General features: G+C 33.6%; 1 protein-coding gene across 3 annotated transcripts in view; it reads left to right on the forward strand.

Moving 5' to 3' along the window:
• Sol1 overlaps nt 1-13,254 on the forward strand; it is a 941,015-nt gene extending 927,761 nt beyond the window's left edge. For all 3 annotated transcript variants that reach the window (XM_072532789.1, XM_072532790.1, XM_072532791.1), the window contains 2 exons: nt 8,075-8,328; nt 13,059-13,254. In XM_072532789.1, the coding sequence (XP_072388890.1) occupies nt 8,075-8,328; nt 13,059-13,114 (310 nt within the window). In that variant the 3' untranslated portion in view covers nt 13,115-13,254. The remainder of the gene's footprint in view (nt 1-8,074; nt 8,329-13,058) is intronic.
• The last annotated feature ends 7,200 nt before the right edge of the window (nt 13,255-20,454 follow it).

A 20,454-nucleotide genomic window follows, 5' to 3' on the forward strand; every position in this document is an offset into this window, starting at 1 on the left:
TTTTTGTATTACATATATTGGTATGACAGTTCCGTAAGATTTATTTCATATAGAAAAGTCCCTTGACGAAAAAGAAGAAGTAATGAACAAGTCTAGAATTTTCGAGATGTCATCGAAAAATCCTGAAATGTCTAGTGAAGTCTGAAACGTCAGAAAATATATACAAACAGAAGTGAAGATGATTTACAACGTATGCTGCACCAATTTAATATAACCGCCAGAAAATTTAACATGTTAATTTCCCCAATAAAGACAAAATGCATGTTTACAACAGCAAATTTACTAAGATTTAAATTGAAGCTGGAAGGTCAGATCTTAGAACAAGTGATGGAGTTTAAATATCTAGGCATCATATTATCTAGCTACGAAAAGCTCGAAACCGAAGTGGAAGATCAAGTGAATAGAGCAAACAGAGCCGCAGGCTGCCTAAACGAAACAATATGGAGAAATAAAAATATCGGGAAAGAAACGAAAGGCAGAATTTACAAAACAGTCATCAGACCAATAATGACATTCTTCTTCTCATTGCGCCGTCTGCTTTTGAAGGTTGGCGATCCAAATGGCGATTGTAGTTTTGGAAACTGCTGCGCGAAAGATCTCTGCGGATGAGCAGTCGAACCATCTCCTCAGGTCTTTAAGCCACGAGTTCTGGCGTCTTCCTACTGATCTTTTGCCCTGTACTTTTCCTTCCAGTATAACTGGAAGTAATTCATATCTTTCGCCTCTCAACACATGACCCAAGTATTGCATTTTCCTCTCTTTGATTATTCTTAGTAATTCTTTTTGTTTACACATGCGACGAAGTACCTCAACATTAGTAACTCTTTGTACCCATGGAATCCTCAACATTCGTCTGTATATATACATCTCAAAGGCATCTATTCTTTTTCCTATTTCAGAGTCCATTGTCCAACTTTCACAGCCATACAGTAAGACAGAAAAAACGTAACATCTGATCATTCGGATTCTAAGCTGTAGACTAAGGTCTGATCTTGTAAAAAAGGATTTCTTTTTTTGGATTACATTGACTATTGATATTTGTTCCTAAATATTTTATGGAATTTACCTGTTTTATTATTTGACCCTTGGCATACACCTGTACGTTTATTGGTGTCTTTGAAAATACTAAAGTTTTAGTTTTGGAAACGTTTAGATGTAAACCGAACATTTCACTGTGGTGAACTACTGCATTTATCATATTTTGTAGTTCTTGTGCGTTGCTTGCTATTAAGACGGTATCATCAGCATATCTGATGTTGTCTATGCTGATTCCGTTAATCTTAATTCCGCCTTGGACTTCGTCTAATGCTTGTCTGAATATAGACTCCGAATACAAATTAAAGAGTAGCGGTGATAAGACACAACCCTGTCTCACTCCTCGTCGGATTTTTATGTCTTCGGATGTTGTGTGCTCTATTTCAATTGTTGCCGTTTGGTGCCAGTATAGTTCTGAGATAATTCGCAAGTCTTGTTCGTCAACTCCAGTTGTTCTCAGAATTTCGATCATCTTTTGATGGTTAATGCAGTCAAATGCTTTTCGATAGTCAATAATGATATACGCGGTAGAAACAAGACCTGACACAGAGAGAACAAAAAGGATGTTAGAAACAGCAGAGATGAAAACACTTAGAAAAATTGATGGTAAGACACTATGGGACAGAGCTAGAAGTACAGATATACAACATAGATGCAAGGTGAAGAATATCAAAAACTGGGTAAGAAATAGAAGAGTAGAATGGAACGATCATATAAGTCGAATGACAACAAATAGAGTAGTAATGACGGCAAGAGACGGTTCCCCAATAGGAAGACGATGAGTAGAAAGACCACGCAAACGATGGAATGACAACTTACTGGAGGCACATTGAAAAACAGACAGAGTCATGTCTATATAAAAAGAAGAAGAAGAAGAAGAAGAAGATGTTGTTCCCAGTTTGTAACAGTACTCCATCTGTTTCTATCTTGTGCGGCTTGCATACAGTTATTGATATTGCTAACACGCTTCCGGTCATCAGGACGTCTGTTGTTTCTGTTCTACGACGTATTTCTTCGTTTGAGATTCGGTTTCTCAGAGAGACACCCAACATCTGGCGCTCCAGAGCCATCTGAGTCACGCGAATCTTATTCACTACCGTTTTTGTGAGTGTTAATGTTTCCGCTCCATAAGTGAGTACAGGTAACACATGTTGTTCAAACATTTTCCTTTTGAGTCATATGGGTAGATCCGATTTAAATACATAGTTTAATTTTCAAACCCAGGTTAATCCTATGCGACTTGGGAGCTCACATGTTTGGTTATCTCTGCTCAACCGAATTTCATGTAATAAGTACTTATACGATGTCGTCTGCACAATATCTTTTCCATCAACAGCAATATTTCGATTTAGCACCAGATTAGTCAGTATTTGCGTCTTGTTCATATTAATCTTGAATCTGACCTCCAAGGAAGCGTAATATAATTTGTCAAAAATTAAAACAAAAAGAGAAATCAAACGATTTCTACTTAGCGAAACCGAATTCAAATCTTAACCACTGTGTTTCCTAAAATTTGCGAAACAAACAGCTGGATAAATTACTCGGCAAGGGAATCTAAAATTGCATTTGACAAGCCGTTCATCCTGGTCAAAATTCGTAGTGAATTTAGTTTCTGGTACTTCAAACGAAGTAAATAACAAAACAGAATGACGGTATTAGATTTTTGTTTTGATACAGTGCAGCAACAACCGCTGATACGTATTTCGACCTTCTTAGGTCTCTTCAATAATTTATCCAGCTGTTTGTTTCGCAAATTTTAGGAAACACAGTGGTTAAGATTTGAATTCGGTTTCGCTAAGTAGAAATCGTTTGATTTCTCTTTTTGTTTTTAGATGGCGTAGTTACGGCCGTATATAGTTATTTTAATAACTATTGTCTAGGACGGGAGAGATTTTTGTTTTGGTTCAGAGCAGTGACTATACCGTTCTGAAGAGACCTAAGAAGATCGAAATACGTATCAGCGGTTGTTGCTGCACTGTATCAAAACAAAAATCTAATACCGTCATTCTGTTTTGTCAAAAATTATTATTGCATCATCCATACGATCGGCTATAAGGACGATGTCATCTGCAAATCTCAAATGACTGAGCTTCTCTCCATTTATGTTGATACCATGCTCGTTCAGATGTGCCTTCTTATAAGTATGTTCTAAAAGCGTCGTGAATAGCTTTGGAGAGGCGGTTTTTTCTTGCCATACTCCTCGCTGTATACAGAATTTATTTGTTTCTTGTTCAGATAGTTTTACGCTAACTGTGGCATTTTGGTAGATATATGTGATTAAGTTAGTGTAGCGATGGTCTATTCGGCATTCTGTCAATGCTTTTAACATTTTCTGATGGCTTATGGTATCGAATTGTTTCTCGTAGTCGACAAATATCAGTACCAATGGTTTGTTGTATTCTGCAGACTTCTTTATCGGGTTCTTTATCATTAGTAAGTGGTCGTTAGTGCTGTATCCCGATCTTAATCTAGCTTGTTCTCCAGGCTGAGAGTAGTCTAATTTAGCGTCCACTATTTTTTTGATAATTTTTGTAAAAAGTTTATATATGTGTAAAAGAAAACTGATAGGACGGTAGTTTTTTAGATCTGTCATGTTTCCTTGCTTGTGTAATAAAATAATAACTGCATTGTTCCATTGAGAAGAAGTTTTTCCTTGGTAGATGCATTCGGTGAAAAGCTTGGCCAAAGCCTGAATAATTTTATTTTCACCTAGTTTGATCGCTTCGATTACTACTCCGTCATCGCCAGAGGTTTTGTTATTTTTCATTTCTAAAAGTGCCGTTTTGGTTTCGTATGGAGTTATTTTTGGCATTAATTCTGATCCCTGGTTTGTTTTTTTTTTGCAGGGGCTGATCTTGTATTTTGTCAGTGTTCATACATTTCGCGATAAAAGAAATGGACAACCTCAAGATTTTGGTTCTATCATTAATAATGTTTCCATCTTTGTTTTTTATTTTGTCTTTTTGTGTTTAGAGGTGGATATCTTTATTTAATTTCTTTATTACTGTGTAGTTGGAGCTGTATTTTTCCGTCAGCTGTCTTCTTTTACCTATTAGCTCTTTGGTATTTTGGCTTAGTCTTTCTTTATGGGTCAGAACAGTCGGGCAGCACTCTCTTGGCGTTTCTTTTAGAGCCTTCGTTATGCCATTATTTGCTTGATCCACATCTTCAATTTCATATATATATATATTTAGGGATTCTACAGTATTCACTGCCTTCCCTCGCTCAACCGTTTCCATCTCTCTCTGTTGTTCCATTCTCCATCGTTCAGTCCTCTCTTACTCATGGCGTCGTCTACTTCGTTCCTCCAGGATTTTCGGGGTCGTCCTCTTTTCCTCCTTCCTATGGGGCTCCATTCGGTTATTTTCTTTATCCATCTGCTGTCGCTAGTTCTTCTTACATGTCCATACCACTTTAGTCTTTTTTGTTCTATATATGTTAGTATGTCTGTTTATATTGATGTTCTTTGCTTTATTTTGTCATTACTTCTCCTATCCATTTTTGTTACTCTGCAGCGTCTTCGCAGGCATTCCATCTCTGTTGCTACTATCTTACTGCTGGTTTTCTTGTTTATGATCCAATTTTCAGCCCCATATGTCATAATACTTCGCACTAATGTTTTATAAATCTGCGTTTTTGTCTTCATATTTAGGTGTCTATCCCACCATACTGAGTTAAGTTGTCGGATTGCTGTTCTTGTTTGTCCTAATCTTTGTGTAATTTCTTCCTCTGTTGTTGCCTTTTTCGTGATTATAAACCCCAGGCATTTGAATTTATGCTTTCCTTTGATTGTTACGTTGTCATCAATCTGTAGATCTTCTATGTCTTCTTCACTTGTAGATAGGTACTCTGTTTTCGCGAGGTTAATATCTAGGCCAGCCTTGGTATATTCTTCTTGTAGTTTTTTCATCATGTAGCTGAGGTCGTCTTGGTCTTGTGCAATCACTACTTGATCGTCTGCAAAACTTAATGTATATAGGTATTCGTTCCGTACCGGTACTCCCATGCCTTCGCATTTTCTTTTCCATGTAGTCAAGGCTTTCTCTAAGTATATTTTGAATAGGGTTGGAGATGTGAAACAACCCTGCAGGAGCCCTTTTGTTGTGGTGAAGTCTCCTATGATTCTTGTTCCCATTTTAATGGACACTTTATTTTCTTTATACAGAGCTTTTGTAGCTTCTATGAGTTCCGTCTGTATTTCTAATTTGTACATTGCCTCCCATAGTTCTGACCTTGGTACAGAGTCATACGCCTTTCTCAGGTCCACAAATGCCAAGTGTACATCTCTATTTTTTGCTTTTTTCTTTTCCAACAGTTGTTCCAGTGTGTATATGTGGTCTATGCATGATCTTCCTGCCATGAAGCCTGCCTGATCCTCTCCGATTTTGCCTTTTATCGCTTGCTCTATCTTTTCTCGTAGTATCTTCCCATATAATCTTCCTATTGATGATATTACGCTTATTCCTCTGTAGTTTTCGCATCGTTTTCTATCTCCTTTCTTAAATATAGATGTCATATATGCCGCCGTCCATTCCTTTGGGAGCTGTTCTCCATTTATGGCTTTCTGAAATATCCATTGTATCATCCGGTGTAATTTTTTTGATCCGTATTTTATAAGCTCAGGTGAGATGCCTCCAGGTCCCGGTGCTTTCTTATTTTTGATTGCTTTTATGGCCGTTCTCATTTCCCTATCTGTTATTTCTATTTCTTGTTGTGGGAATCTGCTTCGTCTTCGCCTGTTTTCTTTTCCGATGAATTGTGGTCTTTGTTCTGTTAATAGTTCCTCTGTTCTTCAATTTCATCTTGCAAATATTTTACGTCTGGTTATTGTACCTTCATACAGGTCGTTGTTTTCTGAGGGAATCCAGTTTTTGTTTCTTGTTTTTAGGATCATCTTTGTTCTTTCCAATTTGACATTTAGTAGTATCTTAGCTAGGATTAATCTGTGGTCGCTTCCTATTGAAAATTTTGTTGAGTACTTTGATGTCTTTGATTATTTCTTTTCTGTTTGTTATGATATAATCTATTTCATTTTTGACACTGCCATCTGGGCTGATCCATGTCCATTTACGCTGAGGCCTTTTATCGAAAGGTATGTTCGAAAAAGTTTCCGCTGTTAGTACAATTAAAATAGAAAGCCCTCGTAAATTAGCGAGCATATGGTAATTAGGGACAGCTGTATGCAAATTTGCTCCGTGCTCCGCTGCTCATCCGATATTTACTACCTACTAAAAACTACCAAAATTTAAATCAATAAACATTTTATTCAATTGTTTTATTTACATCAATTTTTACAAGCAATAATTCACATTCTACTAAAAAATTATTTATGAACATTTTACTAAATTGAATTATTTACATCAAGTCTGGCAAGCCAAATAAGATCTAAAGGCTAAATAAGATCTAGAACTTCTGGTCCAGGAGTTGTAACCGGAATGAAAAGTTATGACCGGAACTTTAACAAAAATTACTCAAAATTAGTGAAATCGTATATCAATCTACGCAAAGTTACACGAAGTTTTTAAATATCGACTTTGTAATAATTATAATTTACTTATTGGGGGTTGAAAGGGGGGACTGAACAATTACTGGGCTTTGAGATAGGATTAACAAATAAATTGAAACGTTTGCGAACGGCTACTCGTGTCTTGGTTGGAAAGCTGAGTCCTGGATAAGGATTCCTTTATTTGGGGAAGACTGGGAAGACTAACTACTTCCTAGACTATTTAAAATAGGAAGCTCTTTAAAAAAACCTCTTGCTGGTTAGAAAGAAAAGTTCTTCTCTCCTAAAAAATTTTAAGGGTGAATAACTTTTTAAAAGAAATAATTTTAAACTGGTTTAAAGAGAAACATCACATGTTTATTTTTATTTCATATAAACCGTTATTAACAATAAAAATATTTAAATTTAAACTTTAAAAATATGCTTATGTACCAAATGACAGAAAATATATACTAACTGTCATAATATGTCGAAATGAAACTACTCAACTTTTCTGAATTATTAATTAATTATCAAAAGTTAATTTTATTTAAAAGAAACTAAAATATGACAATTATCTGATCCATAAAACTTATATTTATTTATAAACCTTTTTTATAAACTATTTATAAACTGAATATATAACCTATTTATAAACTGAAATAAGACCAAATCTTAGTATATTAAAGATAAATGTTTATTTAGAAAAATTTAACAAACTAATTGCTTCACTGGCTGATTATTTCTTTTGAGATTATTAAAAAAGTTTGTTACCTTAGATTTGAATATAAAAAACACTGTCCCCCACAAACTTCAAACGATCTGGATCCGATCCATGGGAGACACAAAATGAAGGCTGACAAATCCCAAAACTGGGCTACAGGTTATCCTGGATGATAACAATATGTATTCCTCAAAACTCAGCTGCTTATTTTTCACTCAAAACCATAAAGGCCCACAAAGATTGCCACATAACATTTCGAGCTCAAATCACCTTCTAATCGAAACTCATGGAATTAAATGAAAATTTGCTGGTTCTTAAAACTCTCTTCAGACCCTAAGCTATTCTCTCTGACCGCCACAATAACGAATTTCCGATGACAAAATTCTTCCTGACTTAAACACCGAAATCGCCTGCTCCCGTAGCCGGTCCATCGAGTAGTGCCCTCTTCCTCAAAAATCATTTTCTTGTCAGCATACAATTTCCCACCAACCTAAGTGGAAAGATTCATGTTTATTTCCGGCGTAAATATCTAGGCGGAATCAAGATCAATCGAGAAAGCAATCTGTTTTTATTATAAACAGACTAAAAATGTTTATATTATCAATCTCAGAGACGAAAAAAGATTAGGAATATTTTTCGGTGTGTTATTATATAGAGTGAAACAAAAATGCTACAACTTCCGCTCACATAGGGTGAAAACCTAGGACTTCGAAATCCAATTGATTCTTTTTAACATAAATACACTAACATTACTTATTTTCTTATATTTAAATTCATTGAAATTATTATAATTTAAGTTAACAAAAAAAGTATTTTCATGTCCTTACTTTTAGATGCGAAGCCGTTTCTGCCAGTGACTACGTTGAATTTTCTAATTATTTAACAAGAGATAGAAAATTTTCGAGGTACTGCGGTCAACTCAAAGAGTTTGACATAGAATCTGATAGAAAATTCTTTAGAGTCACGTTTCGATCCAATGACAGACTTGATGGTACCGGTTTTAACGCTACCTTTAAATTTGTTATGGGAAAGGAAAACCATGGAAAGAAACTGAGTACCAGCGTAAATGCAAGTACATTTATAAAAGGTATGTATATATTAGATGGAGTTTTTTACTTAATTGTTTTACTGTTATATAGTTCAATATCCTATCATCATCTTATCGTCTTATCTTATCATCTTATCTTAGCCAGTGTTGCCCTACTATGACTAACTATATGTTTCAATAGCAGTTTCAACAGCTGATCAACAGCAAAAACCTACTACATAAATTATAGTTCTACAAAAAGCTTTATAATTTTTAAATCTTCACGTATAAGTAAGAATATTTTTACAATGATAAGTGATTTCTATCTTGCTAAAAACATAGTTTTAAATTTAAACGAAGATTTCTAATCTCCGCGTGCCTATATCGCTGCTTATTACCTATTAGCCCAGTCTGGTTATGCTAAAATCATCGATTTCACCGCAAAATTTTTCGCACATATCTGAAGTTTTTAAGACATAGGTGGGGGTTACTAGATGACGAATAGATGAAAAGATACTCCTATTTTTACCTTGCGTTTTTTTTTAAACAATAATTTATGGTCACAATTTGATTTTTTGTCTATAAGTTTTTCCCTTATATTTTAAATAAACAATATTTATATCATTTTTTTATATCAAAAATATCTTTATTTTCCCGTTTTTCAATTAAAATTGATGAATAATTTACGGAGATATTTGCAAAAAACTTTTTTAGTAACAAAATAAAATGTTAATAATACATTTAAACATCGAGGAATTACTATCCTTTAAATTTGTGCGAAATTTCCCCCCGATCGGTCAAATAGTTTAAAAGTTATTTAATTTGTTTATCCCTGAGGCTAATTATTTAAACTATTGAGCTTGCCCTATGCATGATGCTAGACACATTTAGCAAATTTCATAGGATTCTTTAAGACTTAGACTATCTCAGAAGTTAAATGCATATTGCGTTTTCATCGAAATTATTTATAAAATAAACGTTTGAAAAAGGGGTATGTTTTGTACTTATAAACAATTGTAATAACTTCTACATTTTTCAAGCTACAGACTTATACATACAACCATTGGATAGCTGGTAAAAAAATCACATTTAAAAAATATGAACCTTGTATGACCAATAAGGACGAAGTTAGCGACTATTTTTTTTAAATCATATCTCCATTGTTTATAAACATTAAGAAGTAAAATTTGCACAAATTTTTAATGAAAATCTAAACTTTATATTGAAGCTTATACCTATAAAATTCATCCAATTCTTCGAAACTTACAGCCTTTCGAAACGAAATTACTTTCGAAAGATCGACATAGGAAAGTGGAGGGGAAACTGTTTTAGCTCCTCGCTCCAAAATTTCGTCAGACTTAAGACCCGTTTACACGGGTAGAGTAATGATGCAAGTACTTGGTAGAGTAGAGTAACTCTATCCGTAAAAACGCTCAGCGCAGTAGAGTATCAAGTAGAGTGCATAGTACGTGGTAGAGTAGAGTGACTAGCAACATGTTGCAAAGTAACTCTACTCTACTACCACCACCACCGCCAAAATATCCACTCGCCTGCGCACTCTACCCATGGAACGCGGTCAATTCTGGTAGATTAGAGTAGGTAGGAGAGTGCATAGGGACGCTGTCATTCCGTCTGGAGTTGTGTAAATAGTGGAAATGAAGTTCACCGAAGATGAACTTCATTTCACTTTAACTTTAAAACTTGTAGAGATGTATGGCGAATACCAGTGTTTATGGAATTTAGGTAGTGTACACTACAGAAATAAAAGTATGAGGCAAGCTGCGGAGGATGAAATCGTCGAAAGAATGGCAAAAGGGGGCTTTGGAGTAAACGAGCTCAAGCAAAAAAGTAACAGTAAGCAACAGTAGCTTAACAATTTTGAATCAATTTTATTTTTTTTTTTTTGATTCATTTTGTACTAAACAAACACCTACTCCACAGTATACTAGCATAAGTACTACACTTGTAACTCTCCTCGTGTGAACGGTATCTGTCTAGCATCATGCATAGGGTAAGCTCAATAGTTTAAATAATTAGCCTAAGTAATTTCGCACAAATTTAAACGACAGCAATTCCTCGATGTTTAAATGTATTAATAACATTTTATTTTGTTAATAAAAAAGTTAATTAAATTTATAAATTATTGCAAAAAATTGCTTTTTTGCAAATATCTCCGTAAATTATTTATCAATTTTTATTTAAAAAACGGAAAAATATAGATATTCTTGATATAAAAAAATGATATAAATATTGTTTATTTAAAATATAAGGGAAAAAACTTATAGACAAAAAATCAAATTGTGACCATAAATTATTGTTTAAAAAAACGCAAGGTAAAATTAGGAGTATCTTTTCATCTATTCGTCATCTAGTAACCCCCCCCCTATGTCTTAAAAGCTTCAGATATCTGCGAAACATTTTTCGATCTTTTTTTTAACCAGACTATGGATCGAAGTGCATATGCGAAATATTTGGTTCCGTGTTTTAAGCAAGATAGGATCCATTTATCTTCGTCAAAATATTATTACTTGTACTTGAAGGTTTAAAGATTATGAAGCTTTTTATAGAATTGCAATTCATTTAGAAGTTAACATAAAAAATCTCAAAAATCTCTATATCCTGAGACCTAACCTGATGTTTTTTTTTTATTAAATAATAGAATTCGTATGATTTTTGGTATAAAACCACATGTAAATTTTTCTAAATTTTTATTTTTTTGCTAAATGTGAAAAAAAAAACATGTCCATTCAAAAAGACATCAGAATCGCATCAATACAAAATTATTGTAAATGAAATTGTTTAAAGCAATTGTTATTTCCCGCTAAACATAAAATTATGTCACATGATTCACAATAAACTTTTGTTTTGCCCTTACAACATGGAAGCTTACATCTAACCGAATTTTTAAACTCGGATGCCATTGCAGGAATGTGTTGTATCTTTCTCTTAGTAGAAGTTTAAAGTGATGTTCTAAGTTTGTAACTGTTTCTAGTTACCAGTGTTTAAATGTTCCCAAAATCAGAATTTTCAGAAATTTTATATTTAAAGAGCAACTCAGAAATAGCAATTTTAAACTCCAGGAACTTCATAACGGTTTTATTAGCATCACCAAGTTGCTCATGGTCATCTCTGTATAGAATCTAAGAATCGGCAATCGCAAGGTCAAATAAGTGGAAAATGATTTTGACTGTCCATTTCTTACTTGTAGCTCTCATTCGATAATATTTACTAATTATCCTGTTAATTAAATCTATTCCCCCATGAGTTAGTTGTACTTTTTGACAATGTTTGGTCTAGGTACCTCAACATATCGGAAGTCCTTTTTTGACCATCGCTTACATTCATTTGAAGGTTCTGTTTGCAACGCAGTTGACGCTAGCATAACTGATTTCATATCATACCATTGTTAAATATCGATACCATAAAGGTATCATTTGTTCGTCCACAGCAACCTACTGTATCTTGGAAGTGTCAAGCAACCTCTTCGTATTCTTTCAACTAAAGGCCGGATCTTAAATAATTTGTCAGCGTTTCTTTGATCTTGAGGCACGTCAGCGTCAATAAATACTTTTAAATTGTTTCTGATTTGAAAATATCTATCACGTGTCATGGCTTGTGCAATACCGTTGACTTTTGTTGTCTTAGCCCAAAACATTCTAATTTGTAGATACTTAAACAGGACATTAAAATAGATATTACAAAACATTTTTCACCCCGCTTAGAGTAACATTCAAGATTTTTCTTTTCTTGCAAAAATTTAATATTTGTACAATTACAAATATTCTCAAAATTTAAATTATCAAAATATATACCGACGTAGCTTTCACCTTTTCAATTTTACCTCTCGTGGACGGTATCGACAATTCCAGTAAAGTCTCCATGCTAAGGGACAAAAACACCCATTTTGTTCCATATATTTCGGTTCCCAAGCCTTTTTTTTTGTTCATTGAGTGGTACGTTATCTAATTGATCTTCGGATGGTATTTCTGTGTCTTGTTTTTTATCTGTATATTGAGCCAAATCTGATTGCTGAGGCTGATACAATTCTTTATTTGGTTCAAAGCCGTCATCAGAAATTTCAGAATCTGAAACGTCTGTATCCGAATTTTCCAGACATTCAAAAAGTCTTTCATGGTCAACTTCGGGTCTTAAATACTTTTTTTACCAAAGACAGCTGAAACAAAAAATGGCTAATATAATTTTATATATTTTACTATTTTATTTGCTACTTACCATCAATTGTTTTTCTACAACTGCACGCCATGTTTGTCACTTGCGAATAATAGGTTAACTAAGTTAAAATGTGCTCTCAGCAATACTGCGCGCTGTAGTCAGGCTCACTAGTATGTACACGACGATGGACCGTGGGACTAGGCACTGTGAATTTAGATCTTCAAAAAAATGTAGAATATTTTATGTAAATGTCCATTTAATTGGACATCAGGTCTCAGTAGGATATTAAAATATTGTTTTCAACAAAAACTGCAAATAATTCTACAATGAAGCATTTTTCGAAAAAGTATCAAGACAGAAAAAGTATTTACATATTTCGATGAAATACGCCTAAAAAAATTTTACTGGAAAATTGTTTTTTTTTGTTATAAATTATTTTTGAATAACAGTATTTCCGTCCCACTTGGAAAAATGAAAAAAAAATACATTTGAAAACATTTATATAAAATCGAATAAAAAAGGTTTATGCTCTTCTTAAAGGCATAAATCGCTCGCCTAATAGTTATACACTCTATAAGAAATTTTAAAACAGTACTAACGCTTTCTTTTTATTTTAGGTACATGTCTCCTGGTAATACTGAGTTTGATTTTATTGACCAAAATAAATACATAATCATAGATTTGAAGATAACAGGGATCACTTAAGCAATATTTTTTCATAAATCAAATCATCAAATCATTTGATTTCAAATGAACTTACATGTGCTATACATATTTCACATGCAGGATATAACAAGATGAAGACTGTAAATATAAATATTTATGTTATGTTTGTCTGTTCAAATTTGTACATATAGTAATATAGTGTTTTTCAGAAAATAGTTTTTTTTTTCAAGTTACAAATGATTTTGAACGTCAAATCTTACTGAATTTTATTTGGTTGACAAAATAAATTAAACATAGCAGAAATGTTACTGCAAGACTGCTTTTTTAAATGTGAGTCACGTTTTCTATAAGATCGGTCATGATAGTGTATACGTTAAATAAAAAAAAATCATTCCCTTACGCATGACAAATTATTAATCCGGCATCCGACAAGTGATGTGTGAGAAACCCCAGAGTTCATAGAGTAAATTTACTCTGAGTACATTTATATTGAGTTATTAATTTCACTCCCGTATATTTGAAAATAATGGGCGACTATGAAAAAGAGCAGGCTCATCTCATGCGTATGTGGGAAGAGTGTGAAAATAAAGACGAATTTATTGATCAAGATGATTCAGAGACAGAAGAAAATATTGACAATGTAAGTATCAACAGTGATTATCTCGATATGGAACAAGAACCCAAGGAAGAGAATGGAAATCAGCAAGCTGTTGTAGAAAGTATCAGACAGGGTTGTTATTATTCCAGAAAGAATGGAATGAAATGAAATAAAGAACCCAATGACCGCAATGTTCGAACAAGAGCAGAAAACTTAATTACACCTTTACCGGGAGTCAAAAATCACGCAAAGCATGCCAAGACACAAATTGAGTGATTCCTGCCATTTATTGATGGACAAATAATTGCTGACTTGGATAAGCATACTAACCAACGAATTGCAGATAAATCTGAAAGTTGGAAGAACTCTTCACATTATGGGAATACATCTGTGATAGAAATCGAGGCTGTGTTGGGACTCTTTTACCTGTCTGGTGCATTCAGAAATAACCACCGTCATTTATATGGAACAGGAACAGGAATGGACGTGTTCCGTTACACAATGAGCCAAGATCGATTCGAATTTTTAATTTCATGTCTAAGATTCGATAACAAACAAAACCATGAAGAAAGAGTCAAGTTAGATATTAGCTTTCATCAAAGCTTTCTTCGACAGGTTTGTGGAAAATTGCAAATCTACATATTGTCCTGAATTTTTAACAACTGACGAGAAGCTTGAATCGTTCAGAGCAAGATGTGCTTTCAAGCAATATGTGCCAAATAAGCCATCGAAATATGAAATCAAGGTACATGCATTAGTTGAAGCACGTACGTACTACCTACTTAATATGAAGGTGTATTTGGGACAACTGCGGGAAGGTCCATTCCGAGTTAGTAATTTCCCATTGTAGAAAGATTGGTTGCTCCCGTGTCTGGGACCAAACGCAATATAAAGTTTGATAACTGGTATACTAGTCGTGATCTCTTGGTGAAGTTGCGTGAGACTCTTAATTTAATTGCGGTAGGTAGAAAAAATAAGCCTGATTTGCACATTTCAGAACGCTGTCTGAAATTATTTCCTTTTTTAATTCGACCAAAGGCGGAGTTGACGTAGTAGACGAGCTATCTGCAACGTATAATGTAGCATGCAACAGTTATCGCTAGCGCTTAACAATTTTTTTCTCTCTAATGAACACTTCACGAATCAATTGCTAAATCATTGACAGACAAAACAGCGATAGCGATAGTTTTAACATTGCTAGAAAGCTTTTCCTGAAGAAACTGGGTTTCCAATTGATCGAAGAATATCAAAGAGAAAGAATGAGTAACCCTGGATTATCTAGAGCGTAGAGAAGCAGTATCCGAAAGATTCTAGGTGAAAATTTCGAACCGCCTGCAAAGAAGAGGAAACCGTATCAGCTAGGACGACGTTCAAAATGCCCCATAAATAGAGACAGGAAAATAGATCTAACGGTTCGTGAGAAAAATTTCCACTTGGATGTCTGTATTTGCTGTAAATTTCGTGAAAATTAAAAATGTATATTTTGTTTAAAATTTGAATTATTTCGATTAAGGGTGACTTGTTGATTAAAAAAATCTAAACACTTGGCCAGAAATTATGCACCGTTTTACCGGAAAATCGAAAAAACTATAGAACATTGGATTTTTATCAAATTTCTTTAATCGACTATGTTGGCGTCAATTTTATTCCGAGAGTCAAGCGAATGGACTTTTCTTACATAAAATTGGTCGCTCGTTCTTCAGCCATACTCAGAATTTTCCTAAATCTAACGGTTCGTTAGAAAAATTTCCACTTGGATGTCTGTATTTGCTGTAAATTTCGTGAAAATTAAAAATGTATATTTTGTTTAAAATTTGAATTATTTCGATTCAGGGTGACTTGTTGATTAAAAAAATCTAAACACTTGGCCAAAAATTATGCACCGTTTTGCCGGAAAATCAAAAAAACTGTAGACTATTGGATTCAAATTTCTTTATTCGACTATGTTGGCGTCAATTTTGGTCCGAGAGTCAAGCGAATGGACTTTTCTTACATAAAATTGGCCGCTTGTTCTTCTGCCATACTTAGAATTTTCCTAGATCTAACGGTTCGTGAGAAAAATTTTCACTTGAATGTCTGTATTGGCTGAAAATTTTCTGAAAATTTAAAGTGAATATTTTGTTTAAAATTTGAATTATTTTGGTTAATGATGACTTGCTGATTAAAAAAATATTAACATGTGGCTAGAAATTATGCACCGTTTTGCCGGAAAATCGAAAAAACTGTAGACTATTGGATTTTTATCAAATTTCTTTAATCGACTATGTTGGCGTCAATTTTGGTCCGAGAGTCAAGCGAATGGACTTTTCTTACATAAAATTGGCCGCTTGTTCTTCTGCCATACTTAGAATTTTCCTAAATCTAAAGGTTCGTGAGAAAAATTTCCACTTGAATGTCTGTATTGGCTGAAAATTTCCTGAAAATTAAAAGTGAATATTTTGTTTGAAATTTGAATTATTTCGATTAATAGTGACTAGCTGATTAAAAAAATCCTTATATGTGGCTAAAAATTATGCACCGTTTTGCTGGATTTTTATCAAATTTGGTTAATCGGCTATATTGTCGTCAAATTTGGTCCGAAAGTCAAGCGAATAGACTTTTCTTACATAAAATTAGCCGCTCGTTCTTCTGCCATACTCAGAATTTTCCTAGATCTAACGGTTCGTGGGAAAAATTTCCACTTGGATGTCTGTATTTGCTGTAAATTTCGTGAAAATTAAAAATGTATATTTTGTTTAAAATTTGAATTATTTCGATTAAGGGTGACTTGTTGATTAAAAAAATCTAAACACTTGTCCAAAAATTATGCATCGTTTTGCCGGAAAATCAAAAAAACTGTAGACTATTGGATTTTTATCAAATTTCTTTAATCGACTATGTTGGCGTCAATTTTGGTCCGAGAGTCAAGCGAATGGACCTTTCTCACATAAAATTGGCCGCTTGTTCTTCTGCCATACTTAGAATTTTCCTAGATCTAACGGTTCGTGAGAAAAATTTCCACTTGAATGTCTGTATTGGCTGAAAATTTCCTGAAAATAAAAGTGAATATTTTGTTTGAAATTTGAATTATTTCGATTAAGGGTGACTTGCTGATTAAAAAAATATTAACATGTATATTGTCGTCAATTTTGGTCCGAAAGTCAAGCAAATAGACTTTTCTTACATAAAATTAGCCGCTCGTTCTTCTGCCATACTCAGAACTTTCCTAGATCTAACGGTTCGTGGGAAAAATTTCCACTTGGATGTCTGTATTTGCTGTAAATTTCGTGAAAATTTAAAGTGTATATTTTGTTTAAAATTTGAATTATTTCGATTAAGGGTGACTTGTTGATTAAAAAAATCTAAACACTTGGCCAAAAATTATGCACCGTTTTGCCGGAAAATCGAAAAAACTGTAGACTATTGGATTTTTATCAAATTTCTTTAATCGACTACGTTGGCGTCAATTTTGGTCCGAAAGTCAAGCGAATGGACTTTTCTTACATAAAATTGGATGCTTGTTCTTCTGCCATACTTAGAATTTTCCTAGATCTAACGGTTCGTGAGAAAAATTTCCACTTGAATGTCTGTATTGGCTGAAAAGTTCCTGAAAATTAAAAGTGAATATTTTGTTTGAAATTTGAATTATTTCGATTAATAGTGACTAGCTGATTAAAAAAATGTTTATATGTGGCTAAAAATTATGCACCGTTTTGCTGGAAAATTGAAAAAACTGTAGATTTTTTTAAATTCTATTTTTCCTCTTTTCCGGCAAACTGGGGTTAAGGGATCCGAAAGAAACACATTTTTGTAATAAGCTGGGCCAAGTGCATGTACCAAAATATTAAACAAAAATTTTTTTTTGTAAAATTTGGCAAAAATTTTCCAAGGGGGTACCCTTGGATTTTTATCAAATTTGGTTAATCGGCTATATTGTCGTCAATTTTGGTCCGAGAGTCAAGCGAATGGACTTTTCTTACATAAAATTGGCCGCTTGTTCTTCTGCCATACTTAGAATTTTCCTAGATCTAACGGTTCGTGGGAAAAATTTCCACTTGGATGTCTGTATTTGCTGTAAATTTCGTGAAAATTTAAAGTGTATATTTTGTTTAAAATTTGAATTATTTCGATTAAGGGTGACTTGTTGATTAAAAAAATCTAAACATTTGGCCAAAAATTATGCACCGTTTTGCCGGAAAATCAAAAAAACTGTAGACTATTGGATTTTTATCAAATTTCTTTTATCGACTATGTTGGCGTCAATTTGGGTCCGAGAGTCAAGCGAATAGACTTTTCTTACACAAAATTGGCCGCTTGTTCTTCTGCCTTGCTTAGAATTTTCCTAGATCTAACGGTTCGTGGAAAAAATTTCCACTTGGATGTCTGTATTTGCTGTAAATTTCGTGAAAATTTAAAGTGTATATTTTGTTTAAAATTTGAATTATTTCGATTAAGGGTGACTTGCCGATTAAAAAAATCTAAAAACTCTGGCAGAAATTATGCACCGTTTGGCTGGAAAATTGAAAAAACTGTAGATTTTTTAAATTCTATATTTCCTCTTTTCCGGCAAACTGGGGTTAAGGGATCCGAAAGAAACACATTTTTGGAATAAGCTGGCCAAGTGCATGTACCAAAATATTAAACAAAAATTTTTTTTTGTAAAATTTGGCAAAAATTTTCCAAGGGGATACCCTTGGATTTTTATCAAATTTGGTTAATCGGCTATATTGTCGTCAATTTTGGTCCGAGAGTCAAGCGAATGGACTTTTCTTACATACAATTGGCCGCTTGTTCTTCTGCCATACTTAGAATTTTCCTAGATCTAACGGTTCGTGGGAAAAATTTCCACTTGGATGTCTGTATTTGCTGTAAATTTCGTGAAAATTTAAAGTGTATATTTTGTTTAAAATTTGAATTATTCCGATTAAGGGTGACTTGCTGATTAAAAAAATCTAAAAACTCTGCCAGAAATTATGCACCGTTTTGCCGGAAAATCGAAAAAACTGTAGACTATTGGATTTTTATCAAATTTCTTTAATCGACTCCGTTGGTGTCAATTTTGGTCCGAAAGTCAAGCGAATGGACTTTTCCTACATAAAATTGGATGCTTGTTCTTCTGCCATACTTAGAATTTTCCTAGATCTAACGGTTCGTGAGAAAAATTTCCACTTGAATGTCTGTATTGGCTGAAAAGTTCCTGAAAATTAAAAGTGAATATTTTGTTTGAAATTTGAATTATTTCGATTAATAGTGACTAGCTGATTAAAAAAATTTTTATATGTGGCTAAAAATTATGCACCGTTTTGCTGGAAAATTGAAAAAACTGTAGATTTTTTAAATTCTATTTTTCCTCTTTTCCGGCAAACTGGGGTTAAGGGATCCGAAAGAAACACATTTTTGGAATAAGCTGGGCCAAGTGCATGTACCAAAATATTAAACAAAAATTTTTTTTTGTAAAATTTGGCAAAAATTTTCCAAGGGGGTACCCTTGGATTTTTATCAAATTTGGTTAATCGGCTATATTGTCGTCAATTTTGGTCCGAGGGTCAAGCAAATAGACTTTTCTTACATAAAATTGGCCGCTCGTTCTTCTGACATACTCAGAATTTTCCTAGATCTAACGGTTCGTGAGAAAAATCTCCACTTGAATGTCCGTATTGGCTGAAAATTTCCTGAAAATTTAAAGTGAATATTTTGTTTAAAATTTGAATTATTTCGGTTAAGGGTGACTTGCTGATTAAAAAAATATTAACATGTGGCTAGAAATTATGCACCGTTTTGCCGGAAAATCTAAAAAACTGTAGACTATTGGATTTTTATCATATTTCTTTAATCGACTATGTTGGCGTCAATTTTGGTCCGAGAGTCAAGCGAATGGACTTTTCTTACATAAAATTGGCCGCTTGTTCTTCTGCCATACGTAGAATTTTCTTAGATCTAACGGTTCGTGAGAAAAATTTCCACTTGAATGTCTGTATTGGCTGAAAATTTTCTGAAAATTTAAAGTGAATATTTTGTTTGAAATTTGAATCATTTTGGTTAAGGGTGACTTGCTGATTAAAAAAATATTAACATGTGGCTAGAAATTGTGCACCGTTTTGCCGGAAAATCGAAAAAACTGTAGACTATTGGATTTTTATCAAATTTTTTAATCGACTATGTTGGCGTCAATTTTGGTCCGAGAGTCAAGCGAATAGACTTTTCTTACATAAAATTGGCCGCTTGTTCTTCTGTCATACTTAGAATTTTCCTAGATCTAACGGTTCGTGAGAAAAATTTCCACTTGAATTTCTGTATTGGCTGAAAATTTCCTGAAAATAAAAGTGAATATTTTGTTTGAAATTTGAATTATTTCGATTAAGGGTGACTTGCTGATTAAAAAAATATTAACATGTATATTGTCGTCAATTTTGGTCCGAAAGTCAAGCGAATAGACTTTTCTTACATAAAATTAGCCGCTCGTTCTTCTGCCATACTCAGAACTTTGGACCCGGTAATCAGGACTGGTTACTTTGACATTTGGAGACAGGTCACGAAGTACTGTCCTATGTCCTCCATGGTGCTGGGCCTTTCACTATTAGTTTACATTCTCCTTTTTGGTTTAATTTCTTGATCTTAATAAGTGAGTACAACGAGAACCAGCAACCAGCCATAGCCTCCATCCGCTTCTATAAACTAAGAATTATCTGAGAAACCATAGACATTGAAAAAAGGCCAAATTGTGTCAATAAAAAAGATGATGGCATACATCAGAAATGTTCGTGACAAAC

Source organism: Diabrotica undecimpunctata, chromosome 5, assembly GCF_040954645.1.
Source record: "Diabrotica undecimpunctata isolate CICGRU chromosome 5, icDiaUnde3, whole genome shotgun sequence".
NCBI lineage: Eukaryota > Metazoa > Arthropoda > Insecta > Coleoptera > Chrysomelidae > Diabrotica > Diabrotica undecimpunctata.